The 19,268-nt window shown below is 45.9% G+C and overlaps 1 protein-coding gene across 1 annotated transcript; it reads right to left on the reverse strand.

Annotated features, from left to right (window-relative positions):
- Nucleotides 1–1,563: 1,563 nt before the first annotated feature.
- Nucleotides 1,564–19,252, reverse strand: LOC109905916 (zinc finger protein 711). Its single transcript, XM_031791344.1, has 11 exons — nucleotides 19,016–19,252; nucleotides 16,819–16,899; nucleotides 16,516–16,603; nucleotides 15,823–16,271; nucleotides 15,658–15,780; nucleotides 15,036–15,549; nucleotides 12,558–12,707; nucleotides 10,734–10,871; nucleotides 8,635–8,772; nucleotides 7,296–7,462; nucleotides 1,564–4,714 (listed from the first exon to the last, which is right to left on the reverse strand). The coding sequence occupies exons 3-11, from the start codon at nucleotides 16,592–16,594 to the stop codon at nucleotides 3,572–3,574; spliced, it is 2,901 nt and encodes a 966-aa protein (XP_031647204.1). The 5' UTR covers nucleotides 16,595–16,603; nucleotides 16,819–16,899; nucleotides 19,016–19,252; the 3' UTR covers nucleotides 1,564–3,571.
- Between the last annotated feature and the right edge of the window lie 16 nt (nucleotides 19,253–19,268).

Consider the following 19,268-nt stretch of genomic DNA (forward strand, 5'->3'; position numbering starts at 1 on the left):
TCTCCCTCTGGGTTCAACTACAGGACTAATCACCCGTAGTGTCCAGCCTCTCACTCTGGGTTCAACTACAGGACTAATCACCCATAGTGTCCAGCCTCTCCCTCTGGGTTCAACTACAGGACTAATCACCCGTAGTGTCCAGCCTCTCCCTCTGGGTTCAACTACAGGACTAATCACCCATAGTGTCCAGCCTCTCCCTCTGGGTTCAACTACAGGACTAATCACCCGTAGTGTCCAGCCTCTCCCTCTGGGTTCAACTACAGGACTAATCACCCATAGTGTCCAGCCTCTCCCTCTGGATTCAACTACAGGACTAATCACCCATAGTGTCCAGCCTCTCCCTCTGGGTTCAACTACAGGACTACTTACCCATAGTGTCCAGCCTCTCCCTCTGGGTTCAACTACAGGACTAATCACCCATAGTGTCCAGCCTCTCCCTCTGGGTTCAACTACAGGACTAATCACCCGTAGTGTCCAGCCTCTCCCTCTGGATTCAACTACAGGACTAATCACCCGTAGTGTCCAGCCTCTCCCTCTGGGTTCAACTACAGGACTAATCACCCATAGTGTCCAGCCTCTCCCTCTGGGTTCAACTACAAGACTAATCACCCATAGTGTCCAGCCTCTCCCTCTGGGTTCAACTACAGGACTAATCACCCATAGTGTCCAGCCTCTCCCTCTGGGTTCAACTACAGGACTAATCACCCATAGTGTCCAGCCTCTCCCTCTGGGTTCAACTACAAGACTAATCACCCATAGTGTCCAGCCTCTCCCTCTGGGTTCAACTACAGGACTAATCACCCATAGTGTCCAGCCTCTCCCTCTGGGTTCAACTACAGGACTAATCACCCATAGTGTCCAGCCTCTCCCTCTGGGTTCAACTACAGGACTAATCACCCATAGTGTCCAGCCTCTCCCTCTGGGTTCAACTACAAGACTAATCACCCATAGTGTCCAGCCTCTCCCTCTGGGTTCAACTACAGGACTAATCACCCATAGTGTCCAGCCTCTCCCTCTGGGTTCAACTACAGGACTAATCACCCATAGCGTCCACCCTCTATAGGGAATAGGGTGCCATTTTGGACACACAGTAAAGAAGTCCTTCCCCATTTTCAATATGATAACCCACTCTAGACAGGTTAATGACTAGGTAAAATGATAACCCACTCTAGACAGGTTAATGACTAGGTAAAATGATAACCCACTCTAGACAGGTTAATGACTAGGTAAAATGATAACCCACTCTAGACAGGTTCATGACTAGGTAAAGTGATAACCCACTCTAGACAGGTTAATGACTAGGTAAAGTGATAACCCACTCTAGACAGGTTAATGACTAGGTATTTTATCTCATCTGGTAATGTGTTGTCATACTAGTCATTCATTTTTCTAAATTTCCATGGAGTTAAGACCACCATCTAGTGGTGATTACTGAGCTGAGATCAATCCTATTCCCTAGTCGTGCTCTACATTTCACCAGAGAATTAAAGGCCTTTAGGGAATAGGGATCCATTTGGGATTCAGTTATTCACCCCCCCCCCACACACAAAAACAGGCAGCAGAAACTAAAAAGATAACTGTTTATTTCGGTTCCTCCTCAACAGTAGTTTATGAACAATCAAACAAGAAAATGCATACATTTTTAACCACAATTAAACTCCATGGACAGCATATTATGTGCATACTGTAAGAATTCAATGCCAATCTCTCAACCATTGTATTCAAGGTGAGTGTAGCCCAGTCACTGTGGGGTTGCTGGATACCAGTGAGCAGAACTCTTACCAGAAAGACCAACCATTTACCTATGAGCTATCAATACAAAACAGTTCGGCTGTCTCTCTATTGACAATACATTTAATATGAATACCGGTCGCTACCGTCCCAACTATACAAGGTCCTGATATACCCCAAACTCTCTCTCCACCACTCATATTGTCTGTTATATTCAGGGAATATAAATTATACACCCTTTGCATACATGTAAAAATGAACAAAATGATAAAGTGCTTTCTACCGACTCAAACAGACACACAATCTCTTAGAGAATGGTACTTTACACAACGGTGTACGTTTGAGACTTAAAATCACTTTACTTTTCAGATCTCTGTTTTTAGCAGAGCTCAGTGCATGAGGAGAAACAGAACATATAAGACATGACCATCGGATGGTTGGCTTGTTTGACCACATCTGTGTTCTGTGTGATGACACGTACACATCATATACAAATCTTACAGTGGCATTCACAACAAGGTCAACAAAAAAAACTAACTGCAGTGACAACTGCTGGAGTTTTTACCAAAACACACAGAACGGGAACCATCTGTCCACCTAACATGACATTAAAACATTCAAGTTTAATTAATTATAGTCGGCACTGTTAAGAAACAAAACAAAAGTTGTTTGTTAAAAAAAAAAAAAGAAAAGAGTTGGTTTCGTAGCTCATAGGTTAAGGTGCTTGTGTAAACATTGTTCCACTCTGACGTCACAGGTGGACCAGCCAAACGGGCCACTCATGTTACTCAGATTCATCATAAACTACATGATTGTGATTCAGATTACAGCCTTTAAAACCAACAGGATTATGGTAAAAGGCAGGTTATTGGGAGGATACTTAGACCTGGGTTCAAAAACTATTTCAAATACATACTTTAGTTGGGCTTACCTGGCACAATGGAACCAACAGATTTGCAAAAGTCCAAACCCCTTGTAGGCAGGATAAAGCAAACGCTAAAACGTATAAGAAATAATTTATAAACAATTTGAACCCAGGTTTGGAGATACTAGTCGGTAGAGTGGAGAGAAGAGCGATGCAGCTCTCCTGTATTTACTAGTTTGATACAGTCTGGTGTGAGAGAAACAGAGAGAGAAACAGAGAGAGAGAAACAGAGAGAGAGAGAAACAGAGAGAGAAACAGAGAGAGAGAGAAACAGAGAGAGAAACAGAGAGAGAGAGAAACAGAGAGAGAAACAGAGAGAGAGAAACAGAGAGAGAAACACACAGAGAGAGAGAGAGAGCGAGGGAGAGAAACACAGAGAGAGAGAGAGAGCGCGAGGGAGAGAAACAGAGAGAGAGAGAGAGAGCGAGGGAGAGAAACACAGAGAGAAACACAGAGAGAGAGAGAGAGCGCGAGGGAGAGAAACACAGAGAGAGAGAGCGAGGGAGAGAAACAGAGAGAGAGGCCTGAATGTTCTCAAATAAAGTCTGTCTTTTCCCCACCTCAGAGTTTCAACATGTATAAAAAATAGACCCTGAATAAATGTTCATCATATGGTGAATCCTCTCTCTGCAGATAAATACATACATATAAACACTACATGTACCCTGGTTTTAATCTTCTCCCAACTTCCACAATATGCTTAGTTTGATTACACCTGGGGGAGAGGGAATGGGGGGGGTCTGGTGAGACCTATTCCTACTCTATACAACCAGTAGAAAAAGAGAAGCAGTCAGTCAGAATGTTATCGTCGCCTGCCGTCTAAATGTACCATTCTATCCTTATCAACTTCCTAAACGTGTTCCCCCTTTGTCGTGTGAATCAGGTCTACGTAGACCGAGTGTGTGCAGTCTGTTTCTATCCGGGTAACGTTGTGTCGTCACTGTATTCACAACGCTCCATCAACATATCTTTGTGATGCCTGGCTATGTGCTGGCTCTTCTCCGAGGGCCTTCGGAAGCCTTTACAACAGTAGTCACAACAGTGGGGGTATTCCTTGGTGTGGATCGAGATCACGTGGCGTTTGAATCCTGAAGCGTCCGGGCTGTTGTACTCGCAGTACTGACACTGGTACACCTTCCTCCCACTGTGGGTCTTCATGTGTTTCTTCAGCTCCGTGGACTGGCGGAACCCTCGCCGGCAGCGTTTACACTTAAAGGGGAGGTCCTTGGTGTGAACGGACAGGATGTGTCTGCTGAGGGTGAAAGGTTCAGAGGTCGTGAAGTTACAGTGCCTGCACTGGTGCACCTTGTTGCCCTTGTGCATCTCTGAGTGTTTCTTCAGCTCAGAGGGCCGGTGGAAGCCCTTCTCACACACGTCACACTGGTGAGGGAAGTCTTTAGTGTGAACAGATATGACGTGTCGTTTTAGATCAGAGGAGTTGGTGCTCTTGTGTTCGCAGTGGGGACACTGATGGGTCTTGTGGCCCTGCACCATCTCTGTGTGCCGCTGCAGCTCCCCTTCGTCAGCGTAGGCCTGGGGGCAGTGGCCACACTTAAAAGGCAGGTCGGCACCGTGCTTGCTCTTGATGTGAGTCTTTAGGTTGGACTGGTCTGCACAGCGAAAGTCACAGTGCGGGCAGCAGTACGGCTTCTCCCCCGTGTGGGTCCGCATGTGCTTCTTGAGCTCTGACGGGTGCCGGAAGCCTTTAGTGCACTCCACGCACACGTGGGTGAAGTTCCTGCTGTGAACGGCCAATAGGTGGCGGTTGAGGAGCCCCTGCTCTGCAGTCTCATAGTCACAGTACTTACAGTGGTGCAGTTTGGACTCCTTGTCCCTCAGGATCAGCTTGTTAGATCCTAGCTGGCTGTCTTCGTGGTAACGCCGGGTGTACTCTGTGTAGGTCCTGTTGTATTCTGGGTACTCTGGGGTGGTCCTGTTGTATTCTGGGTACTCTGGGGTGGTCCTGTTGTAGTCCGGGTACTCTGGGGAAGAGGTTCGGTCTCTGTCACTGCGATGAACCAGTAGCTTGTGGGACTCCAGGTGGTTGTGGAAGTTGACCTTGAAAAACAAAACAGAATTTATTTATAGCTCGTTTCACAGACATGTCACAAGAGCAACACACTTAACAGGGAAAAGTAGGAAGGGAAACAATCACAACAACGTAATAATATAAAACAGGTTGTTTCGATCCTGGAGGCTGATTGGTTGATATATGGGAGTTGTGGGACAACAACTCCTGCCACATACCATGAAATATCCATCTCATTATTCCACTGTCCCCCAGCCCAGGCAGGAAATTCATAAACTTTATCTCCCGAGGGGAAAAAAGCATCTACACATAATTCTTTCAATGCTACCATTTGGTTTGCAACAGCTGGGGGTTGAATAAACCTACCTGTAAGCCTCTACGACCTGTGCAACAATGTATCGTTTTACAAATGCGATCTCTCCTGTGCCAATAGGCTAGCTAGCCCAAGAATGAACGTGAATCTAATTATTCACCATGGAAACAGTAAACACTCAGAATTCCATTCATTCACCAGTGCAGTGTGGCCTATTGGATATTTAGTCAAATAATTATTTATAAAAAATATTTTCTCTCGTCATCATTTAATCTCTGCTAGCTAGCTACAGTTGAAGTCGGACGTTTACATACACTTAGGTTGGAGTCATTAAAACTCATTTTTCAACCACTCCACAAATTTCTTGTCAGCAAACTATACTTTTGGCAAGTCGGTTAGGACATCTACTTTGTGCACGACACAAGTCATTTTTCCAACAATTGTTTACAGACAGATTATTTCATTTATAATCCACTGTATCACAATTCCAGTGGGTCAGAAGTTTACATACACTAAGTTGACCATGCCTTTAAACAGCTTGGAAAATTCCAGAAAATGATGTCATGGCTTTAGAGGCTTCTGATTAGCTAATTGACATCATTTGAGTCAATTGGAGGTGCACCTGTGGATGTATTTCAAGGCCTACCTTCAAACTCAGTGCCTCTTTGCTTGACATCATGGGAAAATCAAAAGAAATCAGTCAAGACCTCAGAAAATAAATTGTAGACCTCCGCAAGTCTGGTTCATCTCGGGAGCAATTTCCAAACGCCTAAAGGTACCACGTTCATCTGTACAAACAATAGTACGCAAGTATAAACACAATGGGACCACGCAGCCGTCATACCGCTCAGGAAGGAGACGCAGTCGGTCTCCTAGAGATGAACGTACTTTGGTGCGAAAAGTGCAAATCAATCCCAGAACAACAGCAAAGGACCATGTGAAGATGCTGGAGGAAACAGGTACAAAAGTATTTATATCCACAGTAAAACGAGTTCTATATTGGCATAACCTGAAAGGCCGCTCAGCAAGGAAGAAGCCACTGCTCCAAAACCACCATAAAAAAGGCCAGACTACGGTTTGCAACTGCACATGGGGACAAAGATCATACTTTTTGGAGAAATGTCCCCTGGTCTGATGAAACAAAAATAGAACTGTTTGGCCATAATGACCATTGTTATGTTTGGAAGAAAAAGAGGGAGGCTTGCAAGCCGAAGAACACCATCCCAACAGTGAAGCACGGGGGTGGGCAGCATCATGTTGTGGCTGCAGGAGGGACTGGTGCACTTCACAAAATAGATGGCGTCATGAGGCGGAAAATTATGTGGATATATTGAAGCAACATCAGACATCAGTCAGGAAGTTAAAGCTTGGTCGCAAATGGGTCTTCCAAATGGACAAGCATACTTCCAAAGTTGTGGCAAAATGGCTTGAGGACAACAAAGTCAAGGTATTGGAGTGGCCATCACAAAGCCCTGACCTCAATCCCATAGAAAATTTGTGGGCAGAATTGAAAAAGCGTGTGCGAGCAAGGAGGCCTACAAACCTGACTCAGTTACACCAGATCTGTCAGGAGGAATGGGCCAAAATTCACCCAACTTATCGTAGGAAGCTTGTGGAAGGCTACCCAAAACATTTGACCCAAGTTAAACAATTTAAAGGCAATGCTACCAAATACTAATTGAGTGTATGCAAACTTCTGAGCCACTGGGAATGTGATAAAAGCTGAAAATATAATTCTGTATACTACTATTTCACATTCTTATAATAAAGTGGTGATCCTAACTGACCTAAAACAGGAATTCTTACGAGGATTAAATGTCAGGAATTGTGAAAAACTGAGTTGAAATGTATTTGGCTAAGGTGTATGTAAACTTCCGACTTCAACTGTACATGCGAATGATTTGTTTAGCATAGCAAAGTCGAATGAATAGAATAATTAGAATGAACGACCAGCCTGCTTGGTAGCAACTTCAGAACGCAAAAACAAATGTACTCATAAAAAATAAAGTTTTATAATTATAAAATATATTTCATATTTTTTATAAATATGTTGGCAACCGTTTCAAAAAAGCAATAATGCCCTCAAACCTGGGAATTATACCCGGTAATTATAGTGCCTTCACCTTGGGCCTCAGAACAGACCTGGTCAGAAGTTGTCATAAGATAATTCCCGGGTTCTCAGGCATTACTGCTTAAATAACATAAAAGAATAGAGAATGAAGGGGAGAAGAAAAGAGGAGTAATAACAGATAAGGTCCAATGACGGGAACATCAGAGATATGAGAGACGACAGAGACCTTCTTGTTGGTGGTGAAGTCACAGTCGGTACACTGGTACTTCTTAAGGTGGTGGTCAGGATGGTTCTTCATGTGGCACTTGAGGAAGTCTTGTGACCTGAACTTCTTACCGCAGATGTGACAGGGGTAGACGGTCAGGGGCATGCCGTCTGGACCGATGATCACAGCTGGGATGAGACAGGGAGATACTGTATATTACTGAGGACTAGATAAAAAAAAACTCACTACAAGATCACTACATGATAATGTAATGTCTGTCTGTACCGGTCTGGCACTGCCATGATAATGTAATGTCTGTCTGTACCGGCCTGGCACTGCCATGATAATGTAATGTCTGTCTGTACCGGCCTGGCACTGCCATGATAATGTAATGTCTGTCTGTACCGGTCTGGCACTGCCACGATAATGTAATGTCTGTCTGTACCGGCCTGGCACTGCCACGATAATGTAATGTCTGTCTGTACCGGCCTGGCACTGCCATGATAATGTAATGTCTGTCTGTACCGGTCTGGCACTGCCATGATAATGTAATGTTTGTCTGTACCGGTCTGGCACTGCCATGATAATGTAATGTCTGTCTGTACCGGTCTGGCACTGCCATGATAATATAATGTCTGTCTGTACCGGTCTGGCAATGCCATGATAATGTAATGTCTGTCTGTACCGGTCTGGCACTGCCATGATAATGTAATGTCTGTCTGTACCGGTCTGGCACTGCCATGATAATGTAATGTCTGTCTGTACCGGTCTGGCACTGCCATGATAATATAATGTCTGTCTGTACCGGTCTGGCACTGCCATGATAATGTCTGTCTGTACCGGTCTGGCACTGCCATGATAATGTAATGTCTGTCTGTACCGGTCTGGCACTGTCATGATAATGTAATGTCTGTCTGTACCGGTCTGGCACTGCCATGATAATGTAATGTCTGTCTGTACCGGTCTGGCACTGCCATGATAATGTAATGTCTGTCTGTACCGGTCTGGCACTGCCATGATAATGTAATGTCTGTCTGTACCGGTCTGGCACTGCCATGATAATGTAATGTCTGTCTGTACCGGTCTGGCACTGCCATGATAATGTAATGTCTGTCTGTACCGGTCTGGCACTGCCATGATAATATAATGTCTGTCTGTACCGGTCTGGCACTGCCATGATCATGTAATGTCTGTCTGTACCGGTCTGGCACTGCCATGATCATGTAATGTCTGTCTGTACCGGTCTGGCACTGCCATGATAATGTAATGTCTGTCTGTACCGGTCTGGCACTGCCATGATAATATAATGTCTGTCTGTACCGGTCTGGCACTGCCATGATAATGTAATGTCTGTCTGTACCGGTCTGGCACTGCCGTGTCTCTCCCTTCCTCTTCTTCTTCCTGATCTTCTGTTTGAGGGCTCTGTTGGTACCCTGACCGTCTCTGATCTGAATGTAGGGCCTGGTCCCTCCATTCTTCACTGTGTCCACACTGTTATCTATATATAAACAGCAGGGGGGAGAAACCTACTTCAGAAAGTATTCAGGCACTTTGACCCCCCCCCCCCAAATCTACACACAATACCCCATAATGACAAAGCAAAAAAATAATGAGATTTTTTTTAGAAAATGTATTAAAAAAAAGATCTCATTTACATAAGTATTCAGACCATTTACTCAGTACATTGTTGAAGCTCCTTTGGCAGTGATTACAGTCTTCTTGGGTATGACGCTACAAGCTTGGCACACCTGTATTTGGGGAGTTTCTCCCATTCTTCTCTGCAGATCCTCTCAAGCTCTGTCAGGTTGAATGGGGAGCGTCGCTGCACAGCTATTTTCAGGTTTCTCCAGAGATGTTCGATGGGGTTCAAGTCTGGGCTCTGGCTGGGCCACTCAAGGACATAGAGACTTGTCCTGAAGCCACTCCTGCGTTTGGCTGTGTGCTTAGGGTCGTTGTCCTGTTGTATGGTGAACTTCCCTCCAGTGTGCGGTGCTGAGCACTCTGGAGCAGATTTCATAAAGGATGTACTTTGCTCTGTTCATTTTTCCCTCGATCCTGACTAGTCTCCCATGATGGTGCCACCACCATGCTTCACCGTAGGGATGGTGCCATGTTTCCCCCAGAAGTGACGCTTGGCATTCAGGCCAAAGAGTTCAATCTTGGTATCATCAGACCAGTGAATCTTGTTTCTCATGTTTTGAGAGTCCTTTAGGTGCCTTTTGGCAAACTCCAAGTGGGCTGTCATGTGTCTTTTACTGAGGAGTGGCTTCCGTCTGGCCACTCTACCATAAAGGCCCAATTGGTGGTGTGCTGCAGAGATGATTGTCCTTTTGGAAGGTTCTCCCATCTCTACAGAGGAACAATCAGGTTCTTGGTCACCTCTCTGACCAAGGCCCTTCACCCCCGATTGCTCAGTTTGGCCAGGTGGCCAGCTCTAGGAAGAGTCTTGGTGGTTCCAAACTTCTTCCATTTAAAAATCATGGAAGCCACTATGTACTGTGTTCTTGGGGACCTTCAATGCTGCAGGCATATTTTGATACCCTTCCCCAGATCTGTGCCCCAATACAATCCTGTCTCTGAGCTCTATGGACGATTGATTCAACCTCATGGCTTGCTCTGACATACACTATCAACTGTGGGACCTTATATAGACAGGTGTGTGCCTTTCCAAATCATCTCTGGCATTGTGTTGTGTGACAACAAAACTGCACATTTTAGAGTGGCTTTTTATTGTTCCCAGCACAAGGTGCACCTGTGTAATGACCATGCTGTTTAATCAGCTTCTTGATTTGCCACACCTGTCAGGTGGATGGATTATATTGGCAAAGGAGAAACGTTCACTAACAGGGATGTAAACAAATTTGTGCACAACATTTGAGAGATAAACTTTGTGTGTGTGGAAAATGTTTGGAAACTTTTATTTCAGCTCATGAAACACGGGACCAATACTTTACATGTTGTGTTTATATTTTTGTTCAGTGTAGAACAGTGTGGACTGCAAACATACTTAGAAAAGATGGATATGTCTGCATCTTGTTACTGTCAGATGTTTAACTAACTAAAAATGGACTGACATTGGAATTGGAGTTGATTTCAAGGCAATACATAAAAGACCGTAAATACACAACTTGAAGCAACCACATATTTAGTCATGGAGCACGTTGTGATTGGCCAGAGAGAGGCCAAGCCTTAACACACCCACAATTTGTTTCTTCATCAAAACCCAGTCCTTCGCGCCACTGCCAGCACTGAGATGATCATTTGGGGTTGTGAAAATAGCAAAAATATTTCTGACACACCCCCGAACAGATAGTCAACGCTTGGATTTACCATTTCAATAGGTTTGTTTTAATAGAGCCCATAGTTGTGTGTGTGTGTTATATCCAGCTGAAGGAATGCTGTTATTACTGAATATAAAATCAGTTGATCACAAGACTGTAGTGAATCCTTATTCCTTACCATAGGCAGCAGCCCAGGAGACCGGGACAAACATCTTACTGTTTGGAGAGTCATCTAGCTGGTTCTCCTGGACTACTGAAGTCTCCTCCTCTCCAACAATCACCTCCATGTACACCTGCTCTGCCATGTCTGACACATCTGTAAACACACAGAGACAGACAGATTCAGGAACAACCCTCACCCTCCTCCTCATCTACACCTGCTCAGCCATGTCAGCCCGGTCTGGAAAACAGAGACACATGAGATAGTCAGTTACAGGACATGTACAAACACTTTCTTCATTTTCCTGAAGCCCTGTCCAAATCCTTTTGAAGTGCACCTGTGAAAGCTATTTGTTGGAACCTTTTTGTTGTTGTTGACCCATCCAGTCACGTTTCATCACATGATTGGACAGGTGAAATGAAGGGTTCCGCTAAAAAACATTCACAGCTGCAGTCATGTGAGAGGAGTTATTTCAGTTTACTCACTGATATCGTCCTCTGACTGGGATTGGTCTTTCACAGCCATGTCTGTCTCCTCCCCCAGCCATGTCCCCCCCCCCCCCCCCCCCCCCCCCCCCCCCCGCCATGTCCATCTCCTCCCCCAGACCCCCCCCCTGCCATGTCCGTCTCCTCCCCCAGACCCCCCCCCCGGCCATGTCCGTCTCCTCCCCCAGACCCCCCCCTGGCCATGTCCGTCTCCTCCCCCAGACCCCCCCCCCCCCGGCCATGTCCGTCTCCTCCCCCAGACCCCCCCCCCGGCCATGTCCGTCTCCTCCCCCAGACCCCCCCCCCCCCGGCCATGTCCGTCTCCTCCCGCAGACCCCCCCCCCTGCCATGTCCATCTCCTCCCCCAGACCCCCCCCCTGCCATGTCCGTCTCCTCCCCCAGACCCCACCCCCGGCCATGTCCGTCTCCTCCGGTGATGTCGTTGCTCCTTTCCAATAAATATCGGACGGTCTAATTCTGGTGACATGATGCTCGACTGCCGTTTGACAAATACAAATATTCAGGCTTTTATCCATAATAATCTCAACATGTAGACTAGTCTATCCTCACCGTATACATGAGCTGTTGTGCCAAGACCAGTGTAGGCACATCTGACAGTTAACGTAACAGTTTGTGACAAAACTATAGAGTTACAAACGGAAACACATCGACCTTGAGATTTTTATTCACCACATGAAAACTTAAGCGGAAAAGTGCATTGTGTGCACCACATCATCACACACTGATTTATATCAAATCAGCAACAAGTCCGTTGCTGGTAGCAAAATGCACATATTTTCTTTATGCAGATTTTGGGATATTCACATGAAAATCTGGTTGCCAATTGGATGGAAACCTAGCTAGTAAAACACAGTTTTACACCATCTCTCTACTCCTCTGAGGAAGCCTTACCATCTAAAGTATCATATCCATGTATGTAGCTGATACTATAAGTTAGTAGATAATAGTTTGATGCCATATTCACAGTATGCAAATGCTGCTTCGCGTTTCAATTGACATGAGCCTCTTGAAATGTTGGACTCTTTGATGAAAGAATGGTGCTTTCAAGACAACTGGGAACTCTGAAATAACCGAGGTCAAATCATAGCGTCGTTGATCTTCAGGTCGGAAATTCGTAGCTCAAGAAAGATGCCAGAGGTTCCGAGTAGGGATTCCAAGGTGGACGACCGTACAAAACTATTTTTCCCAGTCCAAGTTTTTTTTTGAATGCATTCCCAGTTGTCTTGAACGCACTGTAGTCTGAGATTTCCGAGTTCCCAGTTGTCTTGAACGCACTGTAGTCTGAGATTTCCGAGTTCCCAGTTGTTTTGAACGTGACAGTACCAGTACCACTCACCTATCTCCACATCGTCATCGGCCTCTGCTTTGAAAATGTAGACCTTGATGACCTCTGACCCCTCCTTGTTGGAACCATCGTCCTGCATCATCTCAGTAGTGATCTCTAGAGGAGTGTCTCCTATGTCCAGTTTCTCACCAACGTCATCCACTGGATGGACACAAATAACACATTGCAGTTAGCTTTTACCGCACAGCAGGGTAGGACAACAACAAGGACTTGGGAGGCAAAAATGTCCAGAAGAGCTCGTGAAATGCTCTCCAAACAATCCTTCAGATGTATTCTAGCCTATTAATTTGCAGTAGTTGTAAACAATGATTAAAACCCCACACTGTAGAGCACTAATCATAGCAAATCATTCAATGAAATCCAGCCTTTTTATACACTGAACAAAAATAAAAACGCAATATGCAGCAATTTCAAAAATAAATACTGTACAAATACTGTAACTCAGAAATCAGTCAATTTAAATAAATTCATTAGGCCCTAATCTATGGATTTCACATGGCTGGGAATACAGATATGCATCTGCTGGTCACAGACAACTTATCAAAAAAGGTAGAGGCGTGGATCAGAAAACCAGTCATTATTTGGTGTGACCATTTGCTTCATGCAGCGCGACATCTCCTTCACATAGAAGTGATCAGGCTATTGATTGTAGCCTGTGGAATGTTGTCCCATTGGCTGGGGGAAGTTGCTGGATATTTGCGGGAACTGATCCAGAGAATCCCAAACACGTTTTTTTTTTTGTAGTATAACTAGGAAAGTCATTTAAGAACCAATTCTTATTTACAATGATGGCCAACACTGGCCAAACCCAGACCAATTGTGCACCGCCCTATGGGGCTTCAAACACAGCCGGTTGTGATACAGCCTGGATTCGAACCAGGGCATCTGTAGTGATGTCTCTAACACTGAGATGCAGTGCCTTAGACCGCTGCGCCACTCTGGAGCCCAATGGGTGACATGTCTGGTGAGTATGAAGGTCATGGAAGAACTGGGACATAATTTTTTTATTTTACCAGGTAAGTTGACTGAGAACACATTCTCATTTACAGCAACAACCTGGGGAATAGTTACAGGGGAGAGGAGGGGGATGAACGAGCCAATTGTAAAACTGGGGATTATTAGGTGACCATGATGGTTTGAGGGCCAGATTGGGAATTTAGCCAGGACACCGGGGTTAACACTTTCTTTTTAAATAAAGGTGAAATAAATAACACCACTACTCTTACGATAAGTGTCATGCGATCTTTAATGACCTCAGAGAGTCAGGACAACCGTTTAACATCACACCCGAAAGACGGCACCCTACACAGGGCAGTGTCCTGGAACATTGGGATATTGTTTTAGACCAGAGAAAAGAGTGCCTCCTACTGGCCCTCCAATAACACTTCCAGGAGCATCTGGTCTCCCATCCAGGCACTGACCAGGACCAACCCTGCTTAGCTTCAGAAGCAAGCTAGCAGTGGTATGCAGGGTGGCATGCTGCTGACTTATTATCAGGGTAGCATGCTGCTGACTTACTATCAGGGTGGCATGCTGCTGGCTTATTATCAGGGTGGCATGCTGCTGGCTTATTATCAGGGTGGCATGCTGCTGACTTATTATCAGGGTAGCATGCTGCTGGCTTATTATCAGGGTAGCATGCTGCTGACTTATTATCAGGGTAGCATGCTGCTGGCTTATTATCAGGGTAGCATGCTGCTGGCTTATTATCAGGGTGGCATGCTGCTGGCTTATTATCAGGGTGGCAAAATTATGTACAGATCCTTGTGACATGGGGCAACGCATTATCATGCTGAAACATGAGGTGATTGCGGGTGGATGACTGGCACGACAACGGGCGTCAGGAGCTTGTCGTAGTATCTCTGTGCATTAAAATTGCCATCGATAAAATGCAATTGTGTTCGTTGTCTGTAGCTTATGCCTGACCATACGATAACCACCATGAGGCACTCCGTAAACAACAGCAAACTGCTCGTCTACACGACACCATAAAGATGATCTTCGGCTGTGAGGCCGGTTGGACATACTGCCAAATTCTCTAAAACGACATTAGAGGTGGCTTATGGTAGAGAAATTAACAGTAATTTCCCTGGCAACAGCTCTGGTGGACATTCCTGCAGTCAGCAATCCAATTGCCCACTCCCTCAAACCTTGAGACAAAATTGCACATTTTAGAGTGGCCTTTTATTGTCCCCAGCGCAAGGTGCACCGGGTCTAATGATCATGCTGTTTAATCAGCTTCTTGATATGCCACACCTGTCAGGTAGATGTTTGCAAAGCAGAAATGCTCACTAACAGGGACATAAACACATGTGTGCACAACACTTGAGAGAAATAAGCTTTTTGTGCTTATGGAACATTTCTGGGATCTTTAATTTCAGCTTATGAAACATGGGACCAACACTTTACATGTTGCTTTTACATTTTTGTTCAGTGTAGGTTGTAGGGCTAGTTGGTTAGTTGACTCACAGGAGATCATGAGGTAGTCCTCCGAGGTGCTCTTCACATCCTCCTCATCCTCGTCAGTCTGCAGAGAGACAGCCTCCACCTCCAGCTCCTCATGGGCCTGGATCACTGTCTCCTCCTGCCCCGCCTCCTCCCCAACCAGCACATCCTGGTCCAAGCTCTCCACCCCATCCTCCTCTTGGTGCTCCACAAAGAGCTGGTCTGGCATGTGGTGGTGATGGTGGACTGAGCCCTGAATGAGGTCTGAGGTTAGAACATGGTGGTGAGAGTCTATAGCCACTTCGGCACCCAGCAAGTCCTCGTGGCCGATGTCAGGGCCTTCAATCACCTCCGTCTCTAGGTCTTCTTCGAGACCCTCCACCCCCTCCGTCTCCAGGCCCTCCACCCCCTCCGTCTCCAGGCCCTCCACCCCCTCCGTCTCCAGGCCCTCCACCCCCTCCGTCTCCAGGCCCTCCACCTCCTCCGTCACCAGGCCCTCCACCTCCTCCGTCTCCAGGCCCTCCACCTCCTCCGTCTCCAGGCCCTCCACCTCCTCCGTCTCCAGGCCCTCCACCTCCTCCGTCTCCAGGCCCTCCACCTCCTCCGTCTCCAGGCCCTCCACCTCCTCCGTCTCCAGGCCCTCCACCTCCTCCGTCTCCAGGCCCTCCACCGTCTCCAGGCCCTCCACCGTCTCCAGGCCCTCCACCGTCTCCAGGCCCTCCACCTCCTCCGTCTCCAGGCCCTCCACCTCCTCCAGGCCCTCCACCGTCTCCAGGCCCTCCACCTCCTCCAGGCCCTCCACCTCCTCCAGGCCCTCCACCTCCTCCGTCTCCAGGCCCTCCACCGTCTCCAGGCCCTCCACCGTCTCCAGGCCCTCCACCTCCTCCGTCTCCAGGCCCTCCACCGTCTCCAGGCCCTCCACCGTCTCCAGGCCCTCCACCTCCTCCGTCTCCAGGCCCTCCACCTCCTCCGTCTCCAGGCCCTCCACCTCCTCCGTCTCCAGGCCCCCCACCTCCGTCTCAAGGCCCCCCACCTCCGTCTCAAGGCCCCCCACCTCCGTCTCAAGGCCCTCCACCTCCGTCTCAAGGCCCTCCACCTCCGTCTCAAGGCCCTCCACCTCCGTCTCAAGGCCCTCCACCTCCAGGCCGTGCTCCAGCAGAATGCCTTCGTCCGTCATGACGTCAGACAGGAGCATGCCCTCTGGCATGGACACCACGATGTGATCCCCTTCGATGTGGGCCAGGCCCCTCATTCCTGCCACTGTACAGGGAAACAGTAAGAGGGGGAAGATTATTACAGGAAAGTTTCCACTGCAGCCCTGGTTTGGACTGAGGCTTTCCAGGCTTTCCTCTTAGTGGAAAAACACCCCAAAAAGGACTAAGATACAGCTACACAAGACATTGCTGTAGTGTGGTCAGCATCTAACTTTGCATGAGGCATTGGGCTCTCAAGTGAAGACTAATGAACACAACATAAACATGATCAAAAGGCCATATTGACCTACCAAAGTCTTGCATGATCATGGTGTGAGGCATCTTTAACTCCTGTGTGTGTAGCTCCAGGATCCCTCCGCCGTGGTCCATCTCTTTGATCTGAAAATGGTGTAAATAAAATGATTAATGTTAGGCCTACACATCATTTCAGAGGTTCTATATTCGTTACACAAAGCATCTCAGAGTGCTAAACTAGGATCAGTTTGGCCTTTAGATCATAATATTACATGGACAGATCCTAGATCAGCACTCCTACTCTGGAGACACTTTGTGGACACAGGCCCTGGATATTGATTAGTGTCAGTGTGTATTACCTTCACATTTAATGCCAATGTGCTCTAAAATAAGAACAGTGTGTTGCTGGTGTTTCTTCCTTCCATCGGGGGGAGAGAACCCTGCAAAGGAAGGGACAACATAAGCTGTGAGATAGATGCCACTGAAAACATTGATCTTTCATCCATGTACCATGAGAGGAAATGTGGGAAAGGCTGATGACATCACCTACCCGGTAGATCAAATCAAATGTTATTTGTCACGTGCGCCGAATACAACAAGTGTAGACCTTACAGTGAAATGCTGAATACAACAAGTGTAGACCTTACAGTGAAATGCTGAATACAACCTTACAGTGAAATGCTGAATACAACCTTACAGTGAAATGCTGAATACAACCTTACAGTGAAATGCTGAATACAACCTTACAGTGAAATGCTGAATACAACCTTACAGTGAAATGCTGAATACAACCTTACAGTGAAATGCTGAATACAACCTTACAGTGAAATGCTGAATACAACCTTACAGTGAAATGCTGAATACAACCTTACAGTGAAATGCTGAATACAACCTTACAGTGAAATGCTGAATACAACCTTACAGTGAAATGCTGAATACAACCTTACAGTGAAATGCTTAATACAACAGGTGTAGTAGACCTTACAGTGAAATGCTGAATACAACCTTACAGTGAAATGCTGAATACAACCTTACAGTGAAATGCTGAATACAACCTTACAGTGAAATGCTGAATACAACCTTACAGTGAAATGCTGAATACAACCTTACAGTGAAATGCTGAATACAACCTTACAGTGAAATGCTAACTTACAAGCCCTTAACCAACAATGCAGTTAAGAAAAATAAGCGCTAAGTAAAAAATATATCAGTAAAAAAATAAAAGTAACATGTAGCAGTACAATAACAGCAGGGAGGCTATATACACCGGTTAGTCCAGGTAATATGTACACATATGTAGAGTTAAGGTGACTATGCATAGATAATAGAGGCAATGCAAATAGTCTGGGTAGCCATTTGATTAGCTTATGGCTTGGGGGTTAAGAGCCGTTTATGAAGCCTTTTGGACCTAGACTTGGTGCTCCAGTATCACTTGCGGTGCGGTTGCAGAGAGAACAGTCTTTGACAAGATATTCTCCGTGTAAGCTATTTCATGATGATAACGATGTTGAAACTGCAGTATTCTAGCTGCTGGTGTCTGTCTTGCCATAATTAATGTCTGGAAAAAATATGACCACATACTCAACTGGTGCTGCAGTGTAAAGTGTTGATTAGTTAACACTTGTTGATGCCATTTGAGTCAGTCCTAGCTTATGAATATGAATGAGATAGAGCCATATATTTAAATTATGAGACCGTTCCAGCTTTAAAATGTCGAAAAGGACCTAGAACGGATATGTTGTTTTTCCTGCTTAACTGTAATGATTTGCGTTGTCCCACACACGCCCACCGTTCATTGCCCAATTTAATGGTTACCTAGATTATGCATCTGAAGCAGGGCAAACTAGCGAGCAACTCGCTATTTAAAAGAAATCAAGATAACCAACTAGCTAGTGTTACCACATCCACCTGATTGCCAAATGTCCGTGGTAAAACTTGCATACATGTTAGTCAATCCACATTCATTGGGTGGGATATATGTAACGGGCTAGTCAGCTAGTTAATAACTAGATAAGCTACCTAGCTAAACAAGCTTGTTTGGCGCTGTGCAGACGTTTTGCTGCGGATGCCGACATCTGGGGGGAAATTTCACAAACGCAACGTTGTGTAATACTGCAAAGAAATTAGATGTATATAGAACAGTCATATATCGTTGAACTGTGTGTGTGGTGCTTAATGGCTGTTCTTTACGGTATATTCTTGAAACGTTGCGCCCACAACAACGTTAGCCAATTTCGATTCCGCCATTTTGGTTAGATAGCTTGTTAGTTAGCGTGTTTTAAAACTCCAGAAACCTCCACAAAATGATTGGTGCTAAATGAACAACTTGACACGCAATCGATACCACAATGTAAACACAAGCGACGTGTGCATTCACAACATTTGTCGATGCATTTTGAATTGCGAATGGACATTAGCTGGTTAGCCTAGCATTTTAGCTATCGCATGCGGCATAATCAACCATGTTGTTTTCCGAGGGGCTGAAGGCCCACAACAGCCGAATGGGCCCTAGTCCCATATACGATATGCAATTTCAATCGTCTCGAATGCTTTTACCTGATTATGGACTCCTTCAAATATATCGTCGTTATTTCTTCTTTCTCGGTTTTGTCTGTTATTGTTTGGGTATATTTTTTCGACACTAAGCTAAATGCGGCCTGTACATTTGGATCCCCGGGCACTCTTTCCGAGGCCTGGGCCAATCACGTTGCTCGCTTGCAACCAAGGGAGGGCAGACTATGCGTGGCCTCGTTTAGCGCTGATCCCTGTCTATTTGCGTCACGCAAGGGAGAGCTTCGAGTCCAAATCG

This window comes from Oncorhynchus kisutch, linkage group LG15 (assembly GCF_002021735.2).
Source record: "Oncorhynchus kisutch isolate 150728-3 linkage group LG15, Okis_V2, whole genome shotgun sequence".
Taxonomy (NCBI): Eukaryota; Metazoa; Chordata; class Actinopteri; order Salmoniformes; family Salmonidae; genus Oncorhynchus; species Oncorhynchus kisutch.

Bases quoted from the DNA above. Each gene is read 5' to 3' on its own strand.
- LOC109905916 (XM_031791344.1), bottom strand. From the start codon at position 16,594: ATGGACCACGGCGGAGGGATCCTGGAGCTACACACACAGGAGTTAAAG. The intron at 16,272-16,515 runs GTAGGTCAATAT...TTCCCTGTACAG, and splicing joins CATGATCATGCAAGACTTTG to TGGCAGGAATGAGGGGCCTG. The intron at 7,463-8,634 runs GTACAGACAGAC...GTCTCATCCCAG, and splicing joins GACACGGCAGTGCCAGACCG to CTGTGATCATCGGTCCAGAC.